Genomic DNA, 21,099 nt, shown 5'->3' with positions numbered 1-21,099 from the left:
GTGTGTGTGTGTGTGTGTGTGTGTGTGTGTGTGTGTGTGTGTGTGTGAGGGAGAGAGAAGATGGAGGGTCAGGTCCATTGACTAAGGGAATGAACACAAGAGAGGCAAATAATCCATTAACAATCTCTCTTTTTACTGTTCTGACCATGAGCTATTTCCTCATCTTGACCTCAGATGGCTTAGATGTGAATTTTCTGTCTTCACGAGCAGTGACATCCACAGAGCCACACATGGCTCATGGAGCCAGAAAATTAAAGAAGTTAAAAAAAAAAAAATGATCCTTGAGAATACATCCTGTTGAGTGTCTTGCCCAAGTCACAAAGTTGCCTGTTTTTTCTTGCCTGTCTCTAGGAAGAGGGAGCACATGATTGAATATCTCTGCAGTGGGCATACTCTGGGTTCTGCCCTGGTCAAGATGACCTCTTCACTCTCCTTCCTGTTTCTTAACATCTCACAATCAGTTGGGAGACAAAACCCAAAACCCATGAAACAATGCAGGGACACTGAGGAGTAGACCAGAAGGCCATCTATGAAACCTGGCATCTCAGGGACTTCCAATCTCCTTCTTCATTCTCCACTGCATCATCGGAGTGAGCCACAAGGTGGTCTAGCTTCTGGAAGTTCACCAAACTCATTTGTAACCAGCTCTAACCCATTAAAACCCAGCTTGTAACTGACCTTCCCACTCTTGGCCACACTCCCTGAGGATGCCCACAAAGAGCACTGGTCTGGTCCAACTCCTTCTCTGTCAAGATGCAAAACAGAACACCTAGGTTGGGCAAGTGACTTACTCAAGGCCACTCTGGGAGTGAAGCCTTTCAGAGGCCAGACCCACTCCTCCCTGTGAGCTGGTGATACTGGGAAAGATAACTTCTCTGAGCTACTAGGTTGTTGGGAGATGAAAAGGACAGTATGGGGGTGAGAGCAGTTTTAAAGTTTAAAGGGCTGTAACAACTGCTACCATTTACTGGGAGTTTCCAGTGCACTGGTGCTTTATGAAGACAAGAAGAGGGACGTCCCTGGCAGTCCAGTGGTTAAGACTCCACACTTCCACTGCAGGGGGTGCGGGTTTCTGATCTACTAAATCATTTGAATGATCACATTTCCCTTGGACCCAGGCTGCCTTGAAACACAAGTGAAATTTGTGGCTCAACTATGTAGAAGACTTACGGCTCGCACACCTCTCTTTTCTTTTTCTTTTCCTGGGCTTGAGTTTTTACACTAATTCGTATTTTTCTTGGTACTAATTTTTATGTATGAGAAGAATACAGTTGGTGGATGGATGATTCTTACGAGTTGCCTCAACAACTTTGTGGATGAAAGCAGAACATAAATGAAATCATGGAAGGCCGTCACTAGTTGGGAGTCCCACCCTTCTGAATCAGTCTCGGAGAGCAAGGTAACAGCAGGTGGGTAAATGGTTGAGTCACATGTCCAGGGATTGGAATAAGGGTTGGATAGATGAGCAAATTCTTCAGCTAACCCAATAGCTGGCTTCAGGGCTTTCTTCCCACACAAAAGGATAAGATGGATGAAGGCAGCATCTTACCTTCCTCAATGGTTACATTCCCTCGGAAGAAATATTTCCCATGGCCTCTAGAGAGCGCCACACCTAAACTGTGCAGAGAAACAAAGCAGACCTTGAAATCCATGACACTGACTGGAACAGACTTGCAGGTGAACTTTATTTTCCGTTTTCACATTTCCAGTTCATGTTCTGTAAACAATGTTTTTCAAGTTTACTTTCAAAACCCCACTGATTATAGTTGGTGTTGGTGTTTCTTAGATTCAATCAGCCGCTTCAGTGTAATTTCTGATTGGAAGTGCAACAGCAATGGGTGGCTCCTGCGTGTGTTTAAAGAGGTGTGGCAACTCCTACAAGCCCTTCCAGCAAGCCCTTCTTTTGGATGCTCTTGCAAGTGCTACGTGTCCTGCTCTTCACTACCACCTTATGCACCCCTGCCCTACATTCAGCCACACACGGCTCTTTCCAGACTGTAGAGTTTGGGACGAGGGAAAATTAACCCCTTCTCAATGGCAAAAATGAACACTTCCACTGCCACTTGAACGTAGTCACATGACTGTATCGTGGGCTTCTCTGCCCAACCTTCTCCCTTGTCTGATAGATTTTTCACACTCTCACACTCTCAAAGCCTTGATTTAAGCTCCTTCCTTCATTGCCTAAAGTCAGAGAGTATGTTTTGATAACACAGTCTCTTCATTTGGTAAACCCACTTAGCAGTCATGTGTTCCATCAACTGCTCTGGCTCCAAATGGAATCCACCCATGATCCCTGGCCGTATACAACAACAACGCGCCACTTTTTTTTTTTTTAAGATTAATCTAAGTTAGTAAATTCTTTCTCTCCTTAGCTCTGCAAGGCACCAGTGCAGGAACCCAAAGAAGCCCTACCAAAATAACTTTTTACAAAAAGTGTTATCACACTGAGTTAATAGCAGGAAACTTTAGAATGCCACATACACTTCTGAAAGCAGGCAAGGGGGCAAACGCATTTTTCAGGATTGTTACAAAGAGAAATAACAGGATTCAAAGGCAGACAAGCACAGAACAGTTCAGAGAAATCAAAACGGAAGCACAACATGTAGGGATGAATATGCTACCTCCAAGTGTGAAGGATCATGGAAATAAAAGGCAGCAAGTTAGATGGTTAAGGACCCTGGTAACCCTCTGAATTTATCTATCTACCCTTAGTTAGAACCCCAGAAGCTTATTTGCTTGATAATGAGATGCAAAGCCATGACAAATTGAGTGAGTTCTCCTAGGTGAGCCTGAACCATCTTCCCCCTTCTGGAAAACAAAAGCAAAAGCAGCCTGGGAAAAGCCCCTTCCTCACTCTTTCCGGCCTTTCGGCAGGGTGTTTGGTTATCTTCAGATGATGAGCTCTGAAAGCGTCAGCAGGTTTTGTACAAACACAACTGATGGGTCTGATGGAATGTCCACGTATTATGGTCAGCTCTACCTGAAAGGAGTACCCTTGATGTCTGTATAATAGTAGTCATTTGTCATCACCAAAACCCGTTTCTAGATTGAAAAAAAAAAGTCGTAGAGAAAAGAAAACATGGTTAGTCTGCTAGGTGAAGTTTTCAGAAATAAATAAAAATAAATGGACACACTATGATCAGGTTAACAGTACTACATGAATCTTGTTTGAGATAAGTAGAGACAAGAGAAAAATGATCTCAGCGAAAGATATTTACTCCAGATAGAACTTTCAAAGCTAATTTTTCACAGTGGTTTGTTTTAAATTAAGCGGCAAGAATGTTTGAGAAAAATGTACCCCTTTGTCCACTGTCTTCTTCACCTCCATGGAAAACTTCCCGGTCTTTCTATTCACCATGGCATTTCTTAACTAAAACGATAAAAGAAAATTGGAGTTAGTTCTTCCCAGGGTTACCATACTGTCTTGGACACCTTCTACCCTCCAGCTTGAGAGCACATTTGGTGGCTTGTGTATGATAGAGCTGGGCTGTTTCCCCATTGACTCTTGGGGTACTTTTGCAGTAAGTCTGCATACTACACTCAGACCTCTGAAATGGGGCTTCAGAAGAATAAACACCCAACTGCTCTTGTCCAGGGGGAGAGAGGTTGACAACAATAAATAAATGACCATCAACTTCAGTTTGGGGTGCTCGTGTAAACCTCTGGGCAACAACGACCAAAAAAGCCTCTGCAGTGTTGACAAATCCTGAGAGTCAGAGAACGGACCCCCAGCAAATGCTAAAACACTCAAGGAGCAAGGGGAAAAAAAAAAAAAAAAGAAGCAAGGGGGACGAGTTACTTTTTCAAAAAGGGTATTGGTCTGTCATGTAGAAATCATTTTTCAAAACATAATCAAGTTAAAGATATTTTCCTACACAGTAGTTTTTTTGTTTTGTTTTGTTTTGTTTTTTTAAAAAGCCAACCATTTGGAAGACAGGGATTAAGTTTTTCACAGCATGAATCATCTTCAAACACTCTGAGAAATCTGGGCCAATGAAAGGCCTGGCTGAGGCCGATGGGCAGTGAACAGGGCAACCCTGTATCTGATTTTTGGAGGTCCCATCTGGGAACGGTGAGCCTCCCTCCCTTCCCCCACCCCTGGCTGATCTCTGCTAATTACTTGTGGCCCTTCCGTGAGTTCAGAGAAGGACAGCAGACACAGTGATGAAAGATGTGCCGTCATGGGCACCAATAGGAGACGACGGGAAAGCCATTTAATGAAATAGGAGCAAATGCTGACATGCCACAGCCTGTCAGGAAAGGCTCTTTCCCAGCCCCACGGCTTGTTTTTATTTTCTTATTTTTATTTTTTAATTTTTCCCCCTCTTCTTCTCCTTTGAGGAGCTTGAATAAGATCTGGCTGATAGAGAACTACAGTTCTTGCAAGCAACCTAAATTTGATGTGGGGCTGTCTAGATTTGGGTTCATATTCTCATCTTCTGTGAGAGAGAGTAAAAGCATAATTTTTAGCTGGAGGCATGTATAAAATAAAACATATATTTTACTCTAGATATTTTTTAACAACACATAATGGGCATTTCTGGAAATATTTTCCCATTTTAACTTTTGTGGTTTTGGATGGGGAGAGCTGGTCCTAATTAAGTCTACTTTCTAACTCTTAAGAACGGCTCGATTTATCTTTGACATGGTTTTCATTTTTCCTCTTTCTGGTGCCTGCCTAAAGCCATTTGGGACCTTCCCCTCTCACATTCCCCAGGCAAGTCAGAGATTAGGTAAGCTTCTCCATGCCTCAGTGCCACCCCACCCCCAACTCCCAGTAGCACAGAACAATCACCATCAGGACCTGGGAGGGTCACGGACGCTTTCTGCAGGCAGATGCTTAGATGACTCGTCTAGTCTTTCCCTTTGCTTCAGTTATAATGGAAACAGATTACACTTACTGAACACTGAGGCAGGAGAGCCCTGGAGTTCAGAAATGGACTCTGGGGCCAGAGGTTTATGATCTTGACCAAATCACTCACCCTCTCTGTGCCTCAGATTCTCTTCCTGCAAAATGGAACTGATGACAGCACAGACTGTCTCATAAAGTTGTAGTGGGAACTAGATGAGCTAATGTGCAGAAGAGTGCCTGGTATTCCCTGAGCATTAATAGATGTTACCTGTCCCGTATCATCATCCTCACCAGCATCCTCCTCCTCCTCCTCCCTTTTCTTTAATGTCAGACCCCTCTCAATAGCTCAAAATATTAGGATTCACACTCCAGTTTGTTTGACACAGATATGACCTCATATCTTTTTTGGAAGTACACAGGGTCTGTGTTATAAATGTGGTCATTAAATTCAACAAGATCCTAGCTGCCAAGAGGAGTAGGGTGCTTCTTCCAAGAACTTCTCTGCAGCCGGGCAGACTCATGCTGCTTCTTCCTCAGTGGGCTCTGCTTGTCTGGTCTTTTGCAGATCTTGACCTAAAGTCTGCCCTCTGCTACTTACATGCAAACCTCACTGGTGGACACATGGGCATGTGGGATCTTGTGTAGCCTTCACAGAGATGCTTTGTATAGGTTCCAGAATTCTCTAATCAAGCGAGTGCAAATTCCTAGGAGAGAAATGGTGACTTGGGTTTTCCCAATCAAGCACGTTGGTAGTGAAGGAATTCATATCTCAAATGAACCTTATTTCCAAGGAGACAAGAGACCCAAACAAAAGAGACAACCAAAGGCCAACTGAAGAATAAGAGCAATGAACTTTCTGGAGGTGTGGGAACTCTGAAGGTAGACACTCAGAACTCAGTCCTGGGAATCAGATGAAGGTAAGGAATGTGGCACAGGCTGGGAATCCGATGACAAAGGAAGAAAAGAGCAAGGAAACAGAAAGCATTTGTCAAATTGTTGTTAGTAAAAGGAGATATCAGCTCATGGAAAATTAACTTGGGCACAGGTGATAATGACTAGACAGCTGGGGTACAGATGAGCCAAGTAATAAATCTCTTCAAGTAACCTGCAAAGGAGAAGTGTGAGTGTCAGCCTAGTGTTAACTAGCAGAGGGCCTGCTTCCTGGATGCAGGGACTCCCAAGTATGAATGAGCATCAAGCTTGCCTCCCATATCAATTAAAATGTAAAAGATGAAAGGATGGGGAAGCATGTTGATGACAGGGTTCAAACCTTCTGGGAAAGAAAACAAAAGGATCCTGTGGAGTCAAAATAAAGCAGCTGATAAAGTGAAGAGGAAAGAGAAAGGAAAACAATGGAATGCACCCTTTAAAGTTTCATGATACAGTTTAGCAACTGACATTCATTAATGAGAATGAGGGTTGATGATGCTGAGAATAAGACTAACAACAGTTACCACTCAGAATGCTCACTGTGTCCATGCAACGATGTTGATGTTGACACTTTTCACTTCAGTAACACATTTAGTATTCACAACAGCTCTGTGAGGTAGGTACTATTGCCATCATACTCATTTTACTGAGAAAAAAAAAAAAGGACATAAACCAAAATTGAGATGTAGAGAAGATAATTGCTTGCCTGAGACCAACAGCCAGCAAATAGCAGAGGTGGGGTCTGAACCCAGGCAGGCTAATACCTGAACTGCGTTCCTCAGGACTGTGCTAGCTTGCTTCTTGGTAGAAGCAGGTTGAAAGGGTAGGACATGTACATTAGGTGCAGTACAATTAAAAGACCCAGACGTGAATCCTGATGACAATGTTTAAAGATCAAGAAGATATAAAACTCTACCAGGTCACTGAGCTGACACAACGTCAGGTCACCGGCACCTGGGAAAAGAGAATGAATGAGGAAGTAACTTTAAAACAAACAGCAAAGCTACTCTATCTGAATGGGGTTTAAAAAAGACTGAGTCCAGATGAAGAAGGAAATAGGTTAAATTTCTAAAACAGATATGACTCTTGCATTTTATAGGCAAGGAAAAAACTCAGAGATTTATGCTAGCTGAGACATCCAGGTTGCAGAGGATGTGAAGAGAGGAAAAGCAAGCAGCAAGAGAACTGTGATGCCAGACATATTTCTGAAAGCACAGGAACCCAGCCTGCAGGTTTCAAATGGTTCCCCTCAACATCCCTTTGGAAAGCAAGACAGAGGCAGGGATAGAAACACTGCTGACTCAATGATGAAGCTCAAGAAAGGACTCCAGACAAATCAGGGAGATGCAGGCAGAGAAACATAGCCTGGGCACGAAGAATCCATAGAGAAAGGGAAGAGCAAGTGTCCAGATAGGAACACCTGGGAAGTTAGGATTTAATTAAGGACAGTCTGCCTGCATTCACAAAAGGTGGCATGTCTAACAAATCTGATTTATTGAGGAAGGAACAAGAAGACTGATGGGGCCTAGTCGTGGGCATAAGGAAAGCCTTTGATACAGTCCCACAGGCTGAATCTGTGTAGGAAACAAGCATGTGTTACTGCAGTGTGGCCTGGAAAGGGGAAAGGCTGGGGCAGCCCTGGAAACAGGGTGGCCAACCAAGCAGGAGGAGAGCAGCTCTGCCAAGCCCTGGGCTGAAACCCTGACAGGTGAGTTCTGGCCCTGACTGTGCAGCTGCCCGGCAAGGCTCTGGCCAAGCTCCCCTGAGGGAGACAGATCCCATTAATGGCGCTGAGGAGGAGTCTGGATTAATCGGGTGCAGAAGAGACTAGAGCCTAGAAAGGGATGGTTTTAGCAGACTGCACAAAGAAGGCAGGGTGGCTGGCCCGTTTGCAAGTGGACCTACGGGTGGGAGCATTACAAAACTCCAAACGGGTACAAGGGCCCGCGGTCTCCGCGACCCTCTGGTGGCCAGGTGTCCCTCTGGTGGGACTCTCGGCTGGCTCCCAGGCAGCCTCCAGGTAGAGGAGGGTACAATGGAGTTCCCTTCTCACCAGGCTTGAAAACAAATCACTTACCACATCATCGCGGTCCTCCCACTCCACCTCCGAAAGGTCAACACTACTGTAGTTAGGTTTCCTCCGCTTCTTCCCTTCTTCATACTGGCAGGAGGGGAAGAGAAAGAAAACAATGACAAACAAAGGAAACATTTCCGTGAGCTCACTGGCCAGGGCAACCTTCATCATCCGAAGTCCTGGTTCATGCCTGAGGACTGTGAGTGGAGGGTCCTAGTGAGAAGCCCAGCAGCGGGGGCGGTCCTGGGGTTTCTGTGGCAGGAAAGCCAAGCCCAGTCACCTGTAAACATTTGCTCCCAGCTAGGGGGAGTGTACAAGCCAATTCTTTTCTCCCTATGAACTTACCTAGCGGACTCCTCACCACTAAACATGCCAGATGCAGAGCCAAGCCTTTTCCCTCCTTGGACATCCTATGTGTGGAATGCAACCTTCCTCCTCGACTCCAACACTTTTAAAGCCCACCCCTTCAAGACACAGGAAAGGGCATCTTACATAGTTTACAAAAAACCTAGTTATATCCCTCTGTGTTCTATACTTCTCCCATCCCTAACTCCTGCCTCATACCTACCTCATACTCCATGGAAACAAAAGTACTGATCTCCACATTTGGGCTCAACATCCTGGTAACATTTCGCAGACACACAGAATCTTCTACTTGCTATCACACTGGCCACAGCAGTGCTGAGCTAAGCACAGCTACTTTACCTGGAGTACATGTGGGTATTGGGAATCACTACCAGGCTTAATGGCCGTTAGGGCATTGCTCTGGAAAAGCTGATGCGTGCATTAATAACAGAGAAAGTGGTTTTAGTTTTTTTCCCCCTAAATCACTGGTGTTAGTCACCTGGCAAGCCTACATTTTATCAACTGGACAGTCCTGCGTCTGGATGTTCCTGTATCTAGGGCCTTTAATGCTGTGTTAATAATGTAGGAAAGTCTGCCCTCTGCTGCAGGCTCAGGATAAGCAACCCCTTTGCCAGTTCACAGGATACGGCTGACGGCATATTGGAAAAAATACATATGTATGTATAGGTTTTTTCTCTTTTCCTTTTATTTCTAAATTAGTCATCTTCTGACTTAATTCGTAGGATTCTAAGTGAGACGCAGCATCACTCTAGGTGTTTTAAGAACCCCAAACCACAGGTTACCATTTTGGACACTGCTCGGCTACCATAGAGACAGGTGCTGAAGGCACATGGTGTGGAAGAGAAAATCACTGCTGGTGTACTGAACCAAACAGGTCCAAACCGGCCCCCAGAGAGTGGCCAGACAGGGTAGATCTCCCATCACAGTGAGGCCAAACAGGGCCCAGTGGTTTTCCTGCCGCCTTGTCTTCCCTCAGGGCTGCATTTCAGGAACCCTGAGATGTCCTTGGAGAGCACCCACCCTCACCACCCAGGAAGGCTGCCTTGCCTCGAAGGGGCAGTGGGCTCTGACCACCTTGGTCCACTGCCCTTCCACTCCCTTCTCTCAGGTTTCCAATTAACAGACTGTCATGGTCAGTTTTATGACATCAGATCCACTCCAGATGAAGGGGAAGCAAAGTGGTTCCCTCAGAAGCCACTGTAAATGATAGCGGATTCACAGTTGGATCCTGTTATGGAAAGTTCACTGTGCATAGAAGCCGTGGTCCTCAAGAGAGTCAGGCTGGGGCCGAGCCTGTGTGACAGGAAAGAGGTCAGCAGGGTTGTCACCCTCTTCTCAAGGTGAGGAGGTGTGAGGGGGGAGGGGCACACGATGCCGAGAAGCCCACTTGTCCCCCGAGGAGCTAGAGTTGGACATTCTTGGGCCTCTGTTATCTGTGCTAATGGCCCCCAAGTCCTGTATTGGTAAAAACCATTCCTGGGAGCCACTAGGCACCCCAGAAGTTCCTATGGCCCAGCTTCTGACCATTAAAGGCAGAACTTTCACAGTTTCTTGGGTAGCCTAGTGCTAGGTATATACTGTCTTTTGGAGGAAGTTCTTCCATTGGTCACTTCAAAATCCTCCTTTATTCACTTATTCAACATACATTTATTGGACACCTAGCAAGCACAAGGTCCTAAGGAGATAAGTAAAGTCAATTAAACGGTGCTTCATTCTTTCCCAAGGACTTCTTTGTGGTTTATCACTCTTAATTCTGCCTATCTACAGTCGATTTATTGCCCATGATGCCTGTGGCAAGTTAAATATCAAACTAAATAGCAAGTTAAATAAGATCACAGAGTCAGTATGGAGGAGGACACCCCTACCTACCCACAGCCCCTGACCAAATTTTCATGGCTAAGCCTCAAGTCATTTCAACTGCTGCTAAAGAAATTCAAAAAGACCCCCAAGGCCCTTCATCCTCAGAGAAGGTGTCCCCCTGTCTTTGTTAAAAGAGGAGAGCACAGTGGTTCTGCCACTTACTGGGCATGTGACACTGAGCAAGGCACCCAGCTGCTCCAAGCTTCCTTTTTCTCAACTGCAAAATTGAGAAATACCTACACAGCCAAGGTAGGTTGAGACAATTAACTAGGTACTGTATGTAAAATGGCAAGCACATCCCTGGCTCAGCATGGAATAAACCCTTAATATGCATGTAGCTAATGTGAGTCCTGAAAAAATCATAACCTTCTTGATGAAGACACAGGCTCATTGTATACAATTGGCTACTATGTCATTTCCTTGACATGAAGGAGACCATTTAATAATTCGTTGGGTCGCTGTTGCACAAGCCATAGGGAGGCAGAAGATGTTTGCTGAAGACGATGGTGCCAGTCCGTCACGCTCATATGCCTCCTCTTGGTATGTGAGATACTTGTGTAGTAAACATCAGGTTGGGACTCAAGACTCTCCTGGAGAAAACGTCATAACTGTGCTAAAGAACCCAAGTCCTTTTAGATGACACGTGGCAAAAGTGGAATCCACAGACATAGATCCCTTGACTTTTGACCATTCCTAGGTATCTTCCTTCATTGTTGGTAATAACCACTCAAGAAATTCAGTACACTGCACTATTGGTATTCAAGAAACTGGCAGAGATTAGAGAGTGAGGGGAAGGAAGATTTCCCAGCATACCAGTCTGTAAGTCACCATATTCCAGTAAGTCTCTAATTTAACTACATTGAAAGAAACAGACGGGACTGGGGATACCCCCTCTGGAACTCTACTTTAGGAATGCCCCTCTACGATGTCTGCTTAACCAGTGAAATAGGTATGAAATACTTTCTATTTGGGTCTTTATTAATGAGTGAGCTCCTTTAAAATATAAACAGTAGTGTCCCAGAGTGACTACTCTGAGTAAGAAAAGAAAAACTCAGTAGGCTGTTGCATAGATAAAACAGGTCAAGGACAAAGAGTAAACTCCAGCATGATGACCCTAAATCCACCTAATCTTTTCTCCCATTAAGAAAACTTACTAGATGGCTAGAAACTAGACCTCCACTCGGAAGACACCTGGGCTGTGGACCACCACCACCCAACCCCCACATTTTCCAGGGTAATCACCTTGGCTTTCCTACAGGGAATCCCCTTGGACCCCACACTCAGTAAATACAGTTCTAGGGAAGGCAAGACCATCCTGGTTCAGAAGGAAGCCAGTGACCTGAGTACGTGAGGGACACCCACAACTCTCCAGGACACAGTGACTGGTTCAGGATTGGGGATGTAACTCATACCAACCCACATGAGACTCAGTCTGGTATGCTTTCCTGGATTTATCCAGAAAAACTAGCTCTCCATCTACTAGCATCACTAAGGCAGTAGGATGTGAACTTGAGCTCCTCGCGGCCATCTCTGCCACTACTTGGAGAGAGCCTTCCTGAGAATGAAACCAGTGCAGAGGAGGCAGAGAGAGTACATGAAGAGAGTCCTGAAAGCATGGTGTGTGTGCCTGGATCAAGCTGTGCCTGAAGTCTTTATACCTTTGGGTGTTTCACGTACCAACACATTCTCTCCACATTACCCACCTTCCCTTTTTAAAGATTTTTTTAAAGCTGGCTTGGGTTTCAAGTGTAAGTATTCATCAGAGTTCCAACTTGTATATATTTAGTATCTTTACTTTTTCTTTTTAAATGAACTATTTTTAAAGTACATTTTAAATGAAGTATTCACAAACTCTGGTACTTTAATACCTTAATACTTTAATACCTCACTGCTAATCAAGATAGTCCACTGTGTTTGAGCATGGCTTATCCTCTGTACCTGCTTTCCCCCTGGGATGACATAGGTGTGGCCACAGTGTCAGAGAGTGACAGAAAAAGAACTAAACCCTCGAATCGCTGACTCCCAGGCCAGATCGCCCCTCTCCCCTGGGATCTGGCCTGGGAAGAATCCCAGGTCCCCCAGCCCCACTCCCTCTTTCCCTTCGTGAGGATCTCGTTACTGGGGCTGAGGCATCGGATATGGCATTTGTTAGTGTATCTATAAACTGTAACTTCCTTTGAAAATATGATTAACGAATTGCAAACGGTTTCCAAAGGTTTATAAACAGATACTTTGAGAGCCACGGGTAGGTTTGTAGTTTTTGGTGCCTGTTTTATGAAAAAAATATGTGGGGGAGAATTTAATAAGGAAAGATATTCTGTGCTATGAAATACTTTGAGGTGGAGTTTCAAATAAAGGCCAGATGTGGTGAACACACAAACCAGCCTGTGGCCTAGGAGGATGGGGCAAGAAGGGCACCTATCTGAGGAGCCAGCGGAACCATCGGGGGTCTGCCGTAAGTGCCAAAACCTTTCTGGCAGTGTTTAATTGTCTGGATGTGAGTGCCCCTTTGTGTTACCTACAGACTGATTGTGGAAGCAGAATGGGATGGGCTAAGGTGATGGCCATGTTCATGTGGGTTTGAACAAAACAAAAATGCCTTTGCTTTCTCTGTGTTCCTTTGGGAAGGACTAAAGGAAGTCAGCTACACACATCCATGCAGCCTCTGTGAAACAAATATTATGTGTGCTAATAATTGATAAACAGTACGTGCTGTTCCATGCTGCCAACAGGAAGGAAGGAGTTGGGGGTGGGAGGCCCACAACTGGAGAGGAAGAGGCCTTGCCCAAAGCCAATGCCATCTGGAGAAGGGGTGTGGCCAGGGGCTGGGAGCCAGCCTTTGTCTGGGCAGATGTTTCTCTTGGGAGGCAGTCACGGTCCTCAGCTGGTGAATACCTTCACCACCTCCTCCGAGGCCCTGAGTCTCCTCTTGTCTCAGAGGCTGAAGTGGCCATTTCAGGAGAAGGAAGGGAGGCACATCTTCTTTCCTCCATGTACAAAAGAGGAGGACCTAATGGCCACTGGGCTCTTCATTCCTTCACTCTTTCATTCAATCACTTGTCCATACGCATATCCAAAAATACTGTTGGACACCGATTATTTATCAGGCCTTGAGCAAGGCCCAGGTGAAGCCTTGGGAAAGCATGGAGAAGCTGTTTGAGAAGGATCATCTTCCGCCCTCCAATTGCAGATCACCGTTCACCAGGCCAGTAAGGAGAGCCGGGAAAAGCCAGGGCCCCAAAGGGAAACTCTGGTTCAAATCTGGTCTCTACACCTACAAGCTGTGTGCCCAGGGCTAACCTGTACTTCTCTGAGCCTGTCTTGCTCCTCTGTAGGATGGAGATAAGAGCACTCAGCTCACAGGGCTGCCACGAGGAGCAAATGGGCACAGAAATGGTTGAGTGCAGCAGACGTCCTGACAAACAGGGCTGGGGCAACCTGCCACCCCGACAGCGCTAGTAAGTGCTGACGTTGCCCCGACTGATGAAATAGGGCAATGCACGTCAGCATGCTCATCCCTAGAGACGCCGTTCATGGGGTGAAATGGTTCTTAACATTACAGCTGTTTATTAATACTTCTAGTCCTTTAAAGAGGCAGTTCAGCTTGGCTCGGGGGCCCATTCTTCTCAAAGTCAAAGGGAAGGGTCTCAAACAAGGACGTGGTCCCAAGGCCAGGTGGCCAGATGGGCCTGTGACAGACTGATGGTCTCTTCCCCTAGAATTTGCAAATCAAGGTCTCTGACTGTCACAGCATGTCCTGCCCCAGAGGAGATGGCCGTAGGGAAAGGGAGTCTCAGTGGTATCAGCCTCTGCTCTACTGGCTATGGTCTAAACGGTTTAAGCGTTTACAGTTTTTTAAGATCCCCTCCCACCCCGGTTATACATGTAACAACTGCTCATTTTAGAAAATTTGAAAAATAATGAAAAGTGCAAGAAATGGAAAAAAGATTGCCCTCGCTACGACAACCCAGGGATCGCCACCCGACATTCTGCTATCTTTCCCAAAGGGCAAGTATTTTGAAGCGGTTACCGTTTTCAGTTTTCTAAGCTCATTGTTTCTCCAGCAAGGAATTTATAAAATGTAGCAACCAATCTGTTCTGCTTTCCAAGTGACTGCTTTAAAAAAAAAGCAAATTTGTTTTTTTTCTGCTGGCTAGCTTCCCCCTCAACTCCCTATCATTCTTCTTGAAGAGGGCGTTTCTTGTGCCAGGCACGGTGCTAAGTGCTGTGCGTGTATCTCCTGCAATTCTCACAACACCAAGAGAGGAGTAATTCTTCACAGACGGGAAAGACGCAGAGCCCAGGGATGTCGGTCACACAGTGGCATGACTAGCAGGCACTGGAGTCTGATTCCTTCCCAACTCTGCCTGCTTTCTGAGCCTCCAGTCTTCACCACCCTCTGTACTGCCTCCCTTAGCTGGTCCCTTCTCATAACTAACTCAGGGCAATCGCTGATAGCACTTCAAGCAGCCAGCGTGTTAATGGTGGCAGAGCCGCCTTGGAAACCAAATCCCACCAGCCATTCATGTCTCTGTTAACAGCCAACTCACTGGCGCTGCCTTGAAACTAACCTTGATGGCCAGGGGTGCAAGAATCAGCTTTAGGTTAAGAACAAGTACAGTATTGTGTGAGTACGGTAAGCTAAGGATCATGCCACATGTCTAACATACAATATCATATTTACACGATGCCCAATAACCAATATTCAACTCAAGGTCTCAGAGAAGCCTGGTAGTACCTGATGGTATCACTGATAAAGGATTTCCAGCAAGAGTGTGACCCTCTGGTTGTGTGTCCCCACCACAGCTCAGAAAAGACACATGGCTGGATGTCATAGGCACTAAGGCAGGAGAGAAATTCTGATGAATCTGTATTCAGAGTTAAAATCCTTTGCATTCATGGGAAGATGAGACGCCCAGATACACCAGAGGGAAACAGGGCCATGAGGGTGTGTATAAAGGCAGTCAGAAGGTGGGAGAGAGGCAACAAGGGCATGCCGAGACAACAAGCTTTTCCCTTTTTCTAAAAGGCACTGTGCTCTTATTAATGAATGTTTTTAAGTGTCTCGAAGATGAAAAGTTCTACATGCTCTCCTAGTGTGATTACAAAATCCTTTTGATCGCTGTAAGACTATAACAGCTCTGGTGGGTTTTTTTAAAACAACAATTAACTGGCCACTTTGAAAATCCGAATGACCTTTATCTTAAACAGTGTCCTCTGAGTCACTGGAAATGAGTCACACACACTGTGAGTGGGGAGGAGGTGGCCAGCCCCACCACCATCGTTTTTGCAGGTCAAATGTGGCTTACTACACAGAGGTTGGATTTAAATTCTCCTTCTCAAAAAGCCAGTCTGTCTTGTAATAGCAAGCTAGTCATAAACATGAACATCACGCTGAGTGGCTGAGGTGGGAAGAACTTACTGTGCTAGCAAAGGGACAGGGGACAGGGACTCTGATGGGACAGGAGAGAGGCACCTTCAGACCTGCTGACTCAGGTGCAAGAGTGATGCTAAGAAAAGACTGCCTCTCCACAGAGAAGAAAGAAGAGTGTACATGAAGGCTACATACAAAATAAAAATGCATGTGGGCGCCTGGGAGACAGCTACTCTAATAGGTTAGAACACTTTTGAGACAGAATGCTCTTCAAAGCTTCCTGGGCAAGGGTTAGATGCAAGACAGCATTCAGAATGAATTTCAAAGTTTCAAAAAGTTGCATCAAATTCTTTAGCATGGAAATGTGCCATGTTCCAAAGCCAATTTGATAGAAAGATTTCAGAGACCACTTGAGTCATTAGGAGATAATATCTAGGGTAAAAAGAGGACCTTTATAATTTGAGAGTATGTCTGTGACTTTTGACAAGCCACTTTTTTTTTTTTTTTTTTTTTTGCATTTACAGAACTTTATCTGGTATTATTCCTTTGAGAAGTTAATTATATATCAAAAGACTCTTGGGTATGTGGAACCTGTCAGACCATTTTGAACACGGGGTACAATTAGGCACCACAAATTGATTCCAGTTTTGAAATGACAAAGACAATGAATTTCCTTATTCATGCAAGTAAAATCACAAATTAGTATCAACCAGCACTGTAACACAGTAATGTGTCAGCCTTCAAATGATGCTGCAGCTAACTATTCACTGTAGGGTGAGTTCTCTGTGGTGCTGGCTTTTCTCCTGCCCTCAGTAACATTCCCAGTGCCTCTGCCCAGCTCAATCACTGGGAAAAGGACTCTAGTCTCATCCCTCGTTGGAGGGATGGCAGTCGGAACAGAGAGATCTCTCAACTTCAAGGTCCTTGTGCTTACTGACATCAAGGGCAGGAAGCTGGCAATGATTTTGCAAGTGAAGTAAATAGAGGGATGCAGAAAAGAAGGAAAGGAACCATTCCTTCCAAGCCAGCTGCCATAACCCTGGACTCAGGTGTATGCCTTATGCCAGTAATGGTATCATCCTGCATCACACTGCTAAGCCTTCTCACCCACGCATGCATGAGTGTATGTGCACAATTTTGGGAGCTGCTTGGCAGGATAGCTTTATTTTGTTTTGCTTTTTTCCTGATAAAATTTTTAAAGATACTTGTGAAGGAGGAAAAGACATGTAGAGATCATCTTTGTGGCCACCTCTTCCATGAAAGTTTCTCTGATCCTCCCAGCTAGAGTCTCTTTCCCTTCTTACTCAAGGTAGCCCTTGTTCTCCACTTCCCTGAGGACACAGGGCTTTGCAGCATAAACATGCATGTGGCTATTTTTTCCACTGACCTGATCTCTGCTCTAGCCATGTCCTGACCACCAAACACAATGGTCTCATCAACCATTGGTCCCTCCAGCCCTCTGGATTGGTGACAGGGCAAAACGTTTAGTTTTGATTTTTTTTATATATGATTCTCAATTCTACTGATATAGCTTCTAAAAAGTGTTTCTGAATGCATGCTGGTCTGAATAAACCCAAGAGACTTCTGATATCATTCATAACTTAGAGGAAAAGCAAAGGTCCCCTGCAAGGCTGACTGAGTTTTCTTATATTTGCCTATGAAAATGGAGACATGGGCAAAGGCTGGAACACGTGAGTATAATAAAGAAAGAGGCCAGTGGGCCAGGCAAAGTAGCCAGGCTCATCAAACTACCACATTCATTGCTTCTACTAAGTGTCTCCTAGAATTGAACTGCATCTCTCCATCCCTCTTGCCATCAGCTTAGTGTTGGCCACCATGATACTGGTGTTGATGAGGGCACATGTCTTCTAAGCACCCATGCCTGGACTCCAACCTCCAATCCATTTTCCCAAGTCCTGCCAGGGGGATTCTTCTGTAACCCTAATCGGATTACACATCACCACTCAGTCTGAAATCCCTGTTACTTCTCATAGGCTGATGTCCAATGTTCCCGAATGCCACAAATCCCCATCACCCTGCCTCTGCTTGCTGCTCTGGCCTCTCACCACTTCCTGCCTCTCACCCCATACTCCCCAGCTAGACTGTGCTGACTGCTAGAAGGGTCACTGTCATTCTTGCCATCAGGTCACTGCACATGCCACTCCATCTGCTCCCAACACCCTTCAACCCAACTCAGAGTCAAGCGGCCACTCAGCACTCAGCCAAAACATCAGCTTCTCTGGGAAGTCTGCACTGGCCTGTCCCCAGTCAGTTCAGGTCCTTCCTGTATCCTCTTCAGCATCCTGTGGTAGCTCTATCTCCATGACTAACACACAGTACTGCAAAGTCATTGCTTCCTTGCCCATCTCCTCCACTATGTCCCAAGCATCTTTGGGAAAGAGGCTACTTCTTGTTCAGCATTGAACCTACATTGCCAGGAGAGTGCCTGGCAAAGAGTAGTTTCCTCATGAATATTTGATGAATGAGTAAACAGAGTGAATGAACAAATTAGGATGGGTCCTTACTTAATAAGTACACGTTATAACACCAATCACATGCCTGGCCTATTCTAGGCATTTCATGTACATGAACCCACTTAATCCTCATAACAATCCCAGCAGTAGGCACTATTTTTGTCCTCATTTTTCAGTGGAGGAAACTGACTAGAAGGAGGTTGAGCAACTTGTCCAAGGTCACACAGCTGATAGTAGCAGAGCTGAGGGTGACCCTAGACTTGTGGCCTCAGAGACTGTTCTGCTCCATGGAGAAACATGTACTGGTGAACCTCCCATAGGTGGACCTGAGTTTGCTGCCCAGTGCCTGCCTAAGATGTGTCCTTCGAGGACACAGCAAGGGGATCATGGCAAAGTGACCTGTAGTCATCATCAACCAGCTGCCTGGAATTCCACCTTGAGCAGAGCTGAGTTTCAAATTATTAACTCTCAAAGGAATCTTTCCATGAAATATATGTGAATGTACTATTTATACTTATATTTGAACCTGGATGAAATAGGCATCAGTTAAGGGCATCCAACCCACAGAACTCTCAAACCTGCTGCAGTACTGGGAGTCAGACAAACGTCTTTACCTGTCCCAGTCACACCCAAACCCTCTTCCTGGAGTGTAGCTAGAAACTTAGAAACTCCAGAGGAGGCTTTTAGGGGGAGAGTGGGGGGAGAAGCAGGCATCTAGGAGAATTAGAACATTTTAACTGATTCTAATACCCAGGATACATTTCTGAAATCCTTACGTTTCTTCACTGGGGAGAGGTAACAGCACCCCGTGATGCCTGTCAGCTTCTGAATGTCCCAGACAAACCCTCCACAGGATTTTTTCTCCTCTTTCCTCTGTTTATCCTTCCCAATCCCAAGAAATTAAGCTTAGCTCACTGGGCACGTCTTTCTGCTTGGGCACATTTCTGCCAAGCAGGGTCCTTGTCTATTTAAATCTGTCTTGAGCATTCCTTAGCAGAAGGGTTCTTGGGCTTTTGATTTAACTTGGAGTCTGTATGTGTGTATGTGTGTTCCTTTTAGATGATGTTCTAGATTTGTTTCCTGCAGAGTCTGGCCACCACTCTGCATGGGGTGAATTGCGTGCATTTATCTGTGGGACTTTGGTTTTATAGTCATTGGGTCCAAAAAGAGGCCATTGTGACAATGATAAATGTCCCTTGACTTGCTCCTCAGGTGGTCTCAGTCCTTCCAGGGAGAGACAGGCACACAAAGCATCGAATTTCAGACTTGAACCCAGAGATCCCTGGGGTGAGGCTGGCAGGCCAGCCTGTCATTTGGCATTTCTGGCCCTGGCCAGCTGGGGCACAAAAGCACTCCATCCTATGAAATCCCCAGCCACAAACCAAAGAAATGCCAGCTAGTGGTGGTGGTGGGGGATCACCCGGGTCCTGTCCCAAAGAGAAAGGGGCAAGTGAAGCTGAGAAAAGCTTTCAGCAAAAGCCCTACCTGGCTTAGCCAAACTGCTTTCTGGCCTCAATATCCCAAATTCATTCCTGATTCCCTTTGCTATGAAAATATCCATGGAGAATGTGGAAATGGCACCTGGGAGGTGTTCAGAAATACATGTGGCCTGTCACCTGATTACAAAAGTTGACTGAAGAGCATAATGGTTTGGGCACCTCCTTAATGAAGGGCAACGGTCAGTTCAGGGGTGTGGTGGGGATTAAAAGATCGTGCCCCAAAGCCCACGTTCTCAACCTTTTTATTTGCATTCTTTGCGTCTTATCATTTAGGATTATGTAAAAATGACAGCTGCTTATAATTATTTGGAGTTTTGAGTTGCAATAATTAAAAACATCTGCCTTTATCTTACTGCTACCAGACTTAACCCCTCGAGGTTGGGTCTATTGAACTTCAAAGAGGGAAGCAAAAAATAAAAGAAAACTCCACACATTACTAACAAATTTCTAGTGATTCATTTAAATGTATAACCAGTTATTCCAACAGCCTTCAAACCTTTAATTATCTCTTAAATATATATAATTTGGGACTGCTAATTAGATAGCAATTTAATGCTCTCATGGGGATTCAGATGCACTGTCTTTCTAAAATGTAAACTCACCGAGGAATCATCACTGGCATTCAAATGATTGAATTCTTCAGTTATTCAAATGAGGGTGGGCGTTTACACTGTTGAATCATATGAATATTCTGCTGTCAGCCCCAGCTGTAGGTTTTACAGGGTCCTCAATACACTGAGGGTAAGGCTAGATTTCTCCCAACTCTCTGGAGAGAAATAAGTCCAGCTCCTCCTCGAGGAAACCTAACCTCAGTCTCACAGCCCAGTCTGGCCTCTTCTTAGATGAAGATGGCTCTGTTTTCCTATTTTAAGGAGGAACAAACTTTCCTGGAATTCATAGTTATGAAAGCTTTAATGCTTGCTTCCCAGAATTCTTCATGCTGGTCTGCCGGCTATTGTCTGGGCAGTTAACATTTTAATTAATAACTCTCCCTACAACAGGCTGCTGCAGATGGAGGAGGTGAGGGTTTCACTTTGCCTTGAGCTCCCACTTCCTGTGTATTCCTACCCCCGTTGAGATGGTCCTTTAAATTATATAAAGATGTGCATCACATGGAGAAAAGCAATTGATCAATTAGATGACACTGGACAATGATGGAAGCCAGCTCTCGCATCTCAGTCTCACAATGTGGCTAGGCTTTGCATTCCTGAGCCCAGGCTAGTAGCTAGCAGCTGAGGCTCATTTCCCCCACAAGGGGAAGGAGGTGCAGACAAATCTATAGGAATTTTTAACAGATCATTATTCAACACATTGCCTGTAATTACATTTTGATGAGCCTTTTATTGCTAATTCATCATCCAAGATGGGGCACTCTAGATATGAAATTAATCTAGTAAAACAAAGGTCAGAGTGTGTCCAGTGAAAAGAAAAGCTTTGTCCTCATCAAATCCTTTTGCCAAACAATAAAGCAGCAGAGAATCCTATCTCTAAACCATATTTCCTTAAAGTGTCTTCTCCATTATTAACAGCATAAAACTAACACTCTCTGGTGCTTCTAAGTGCAAGCAGGCCAATGTGAGGTGAATACACATGCAGCGCCCTGAAACAGAGATGGGAAATGTGCCTGACACCATCACTTTAAAGCTAAGGTATGTACGCACACAGAACTG

The 21,099-nt window shown here is 45.1% G+C and overlaps 1 protein-coding gene across 1 annotated transcript in view; it reads right to left on the bottom strand.

Moving 5' to 3' along the window:
* CACNA2D3 (calcium voltage-gated channel auxiliary subunit alpha2delta 3) overlaps positions 1-21,099 on the bottom strand; it is a 781,826-nt gene that overhangs the window by 162,091 nt on the left and 598,636 nt on the right. The window contains exons 18-21 of the mRNA XM_029243037.1: positions 7,860-7,943; positions 3,299-3,370; positions 2,981-3,042; positions 1,550-1,617 (exon numbers count right to left, since the gene is read on the bottom strand). Coding sequence (XP_029098870.1) covers positions 1,550-1,617; positions 2,981-3,042; positions 3,299-3,370; positions 7,860-7,943 — 286 coding nt within the window. The remainder of the gene's footprint in view (positions 1-1,549; positions 1,618-2,980; positions 3,043-3,298; positions 3,371-7,859; positions 7,944-21,099) is intronic.

Source organism: Monodon monoceros, unplaced genomic scaffold (genome assembly GCF_005190385.1).
Source record: "Monodon monoceros isolate NGI ecotype Baffin Bay Population unplaced genomic scaffold, NGI_Narwhal_1 Super_Scaffold_3, whole genome shotgun sequence".
In the NCBI taxonomy this organism is placed as follows: domain Eukaryota; kingdom Metazoa; phylum Chordata; class Mammalia; order Artiodactyla; family Monodontidae; genus Monodon; species Monodon monoceros.
This window is presented reverse-complemented; position numbering and strand designations above follow the sequence as displayed.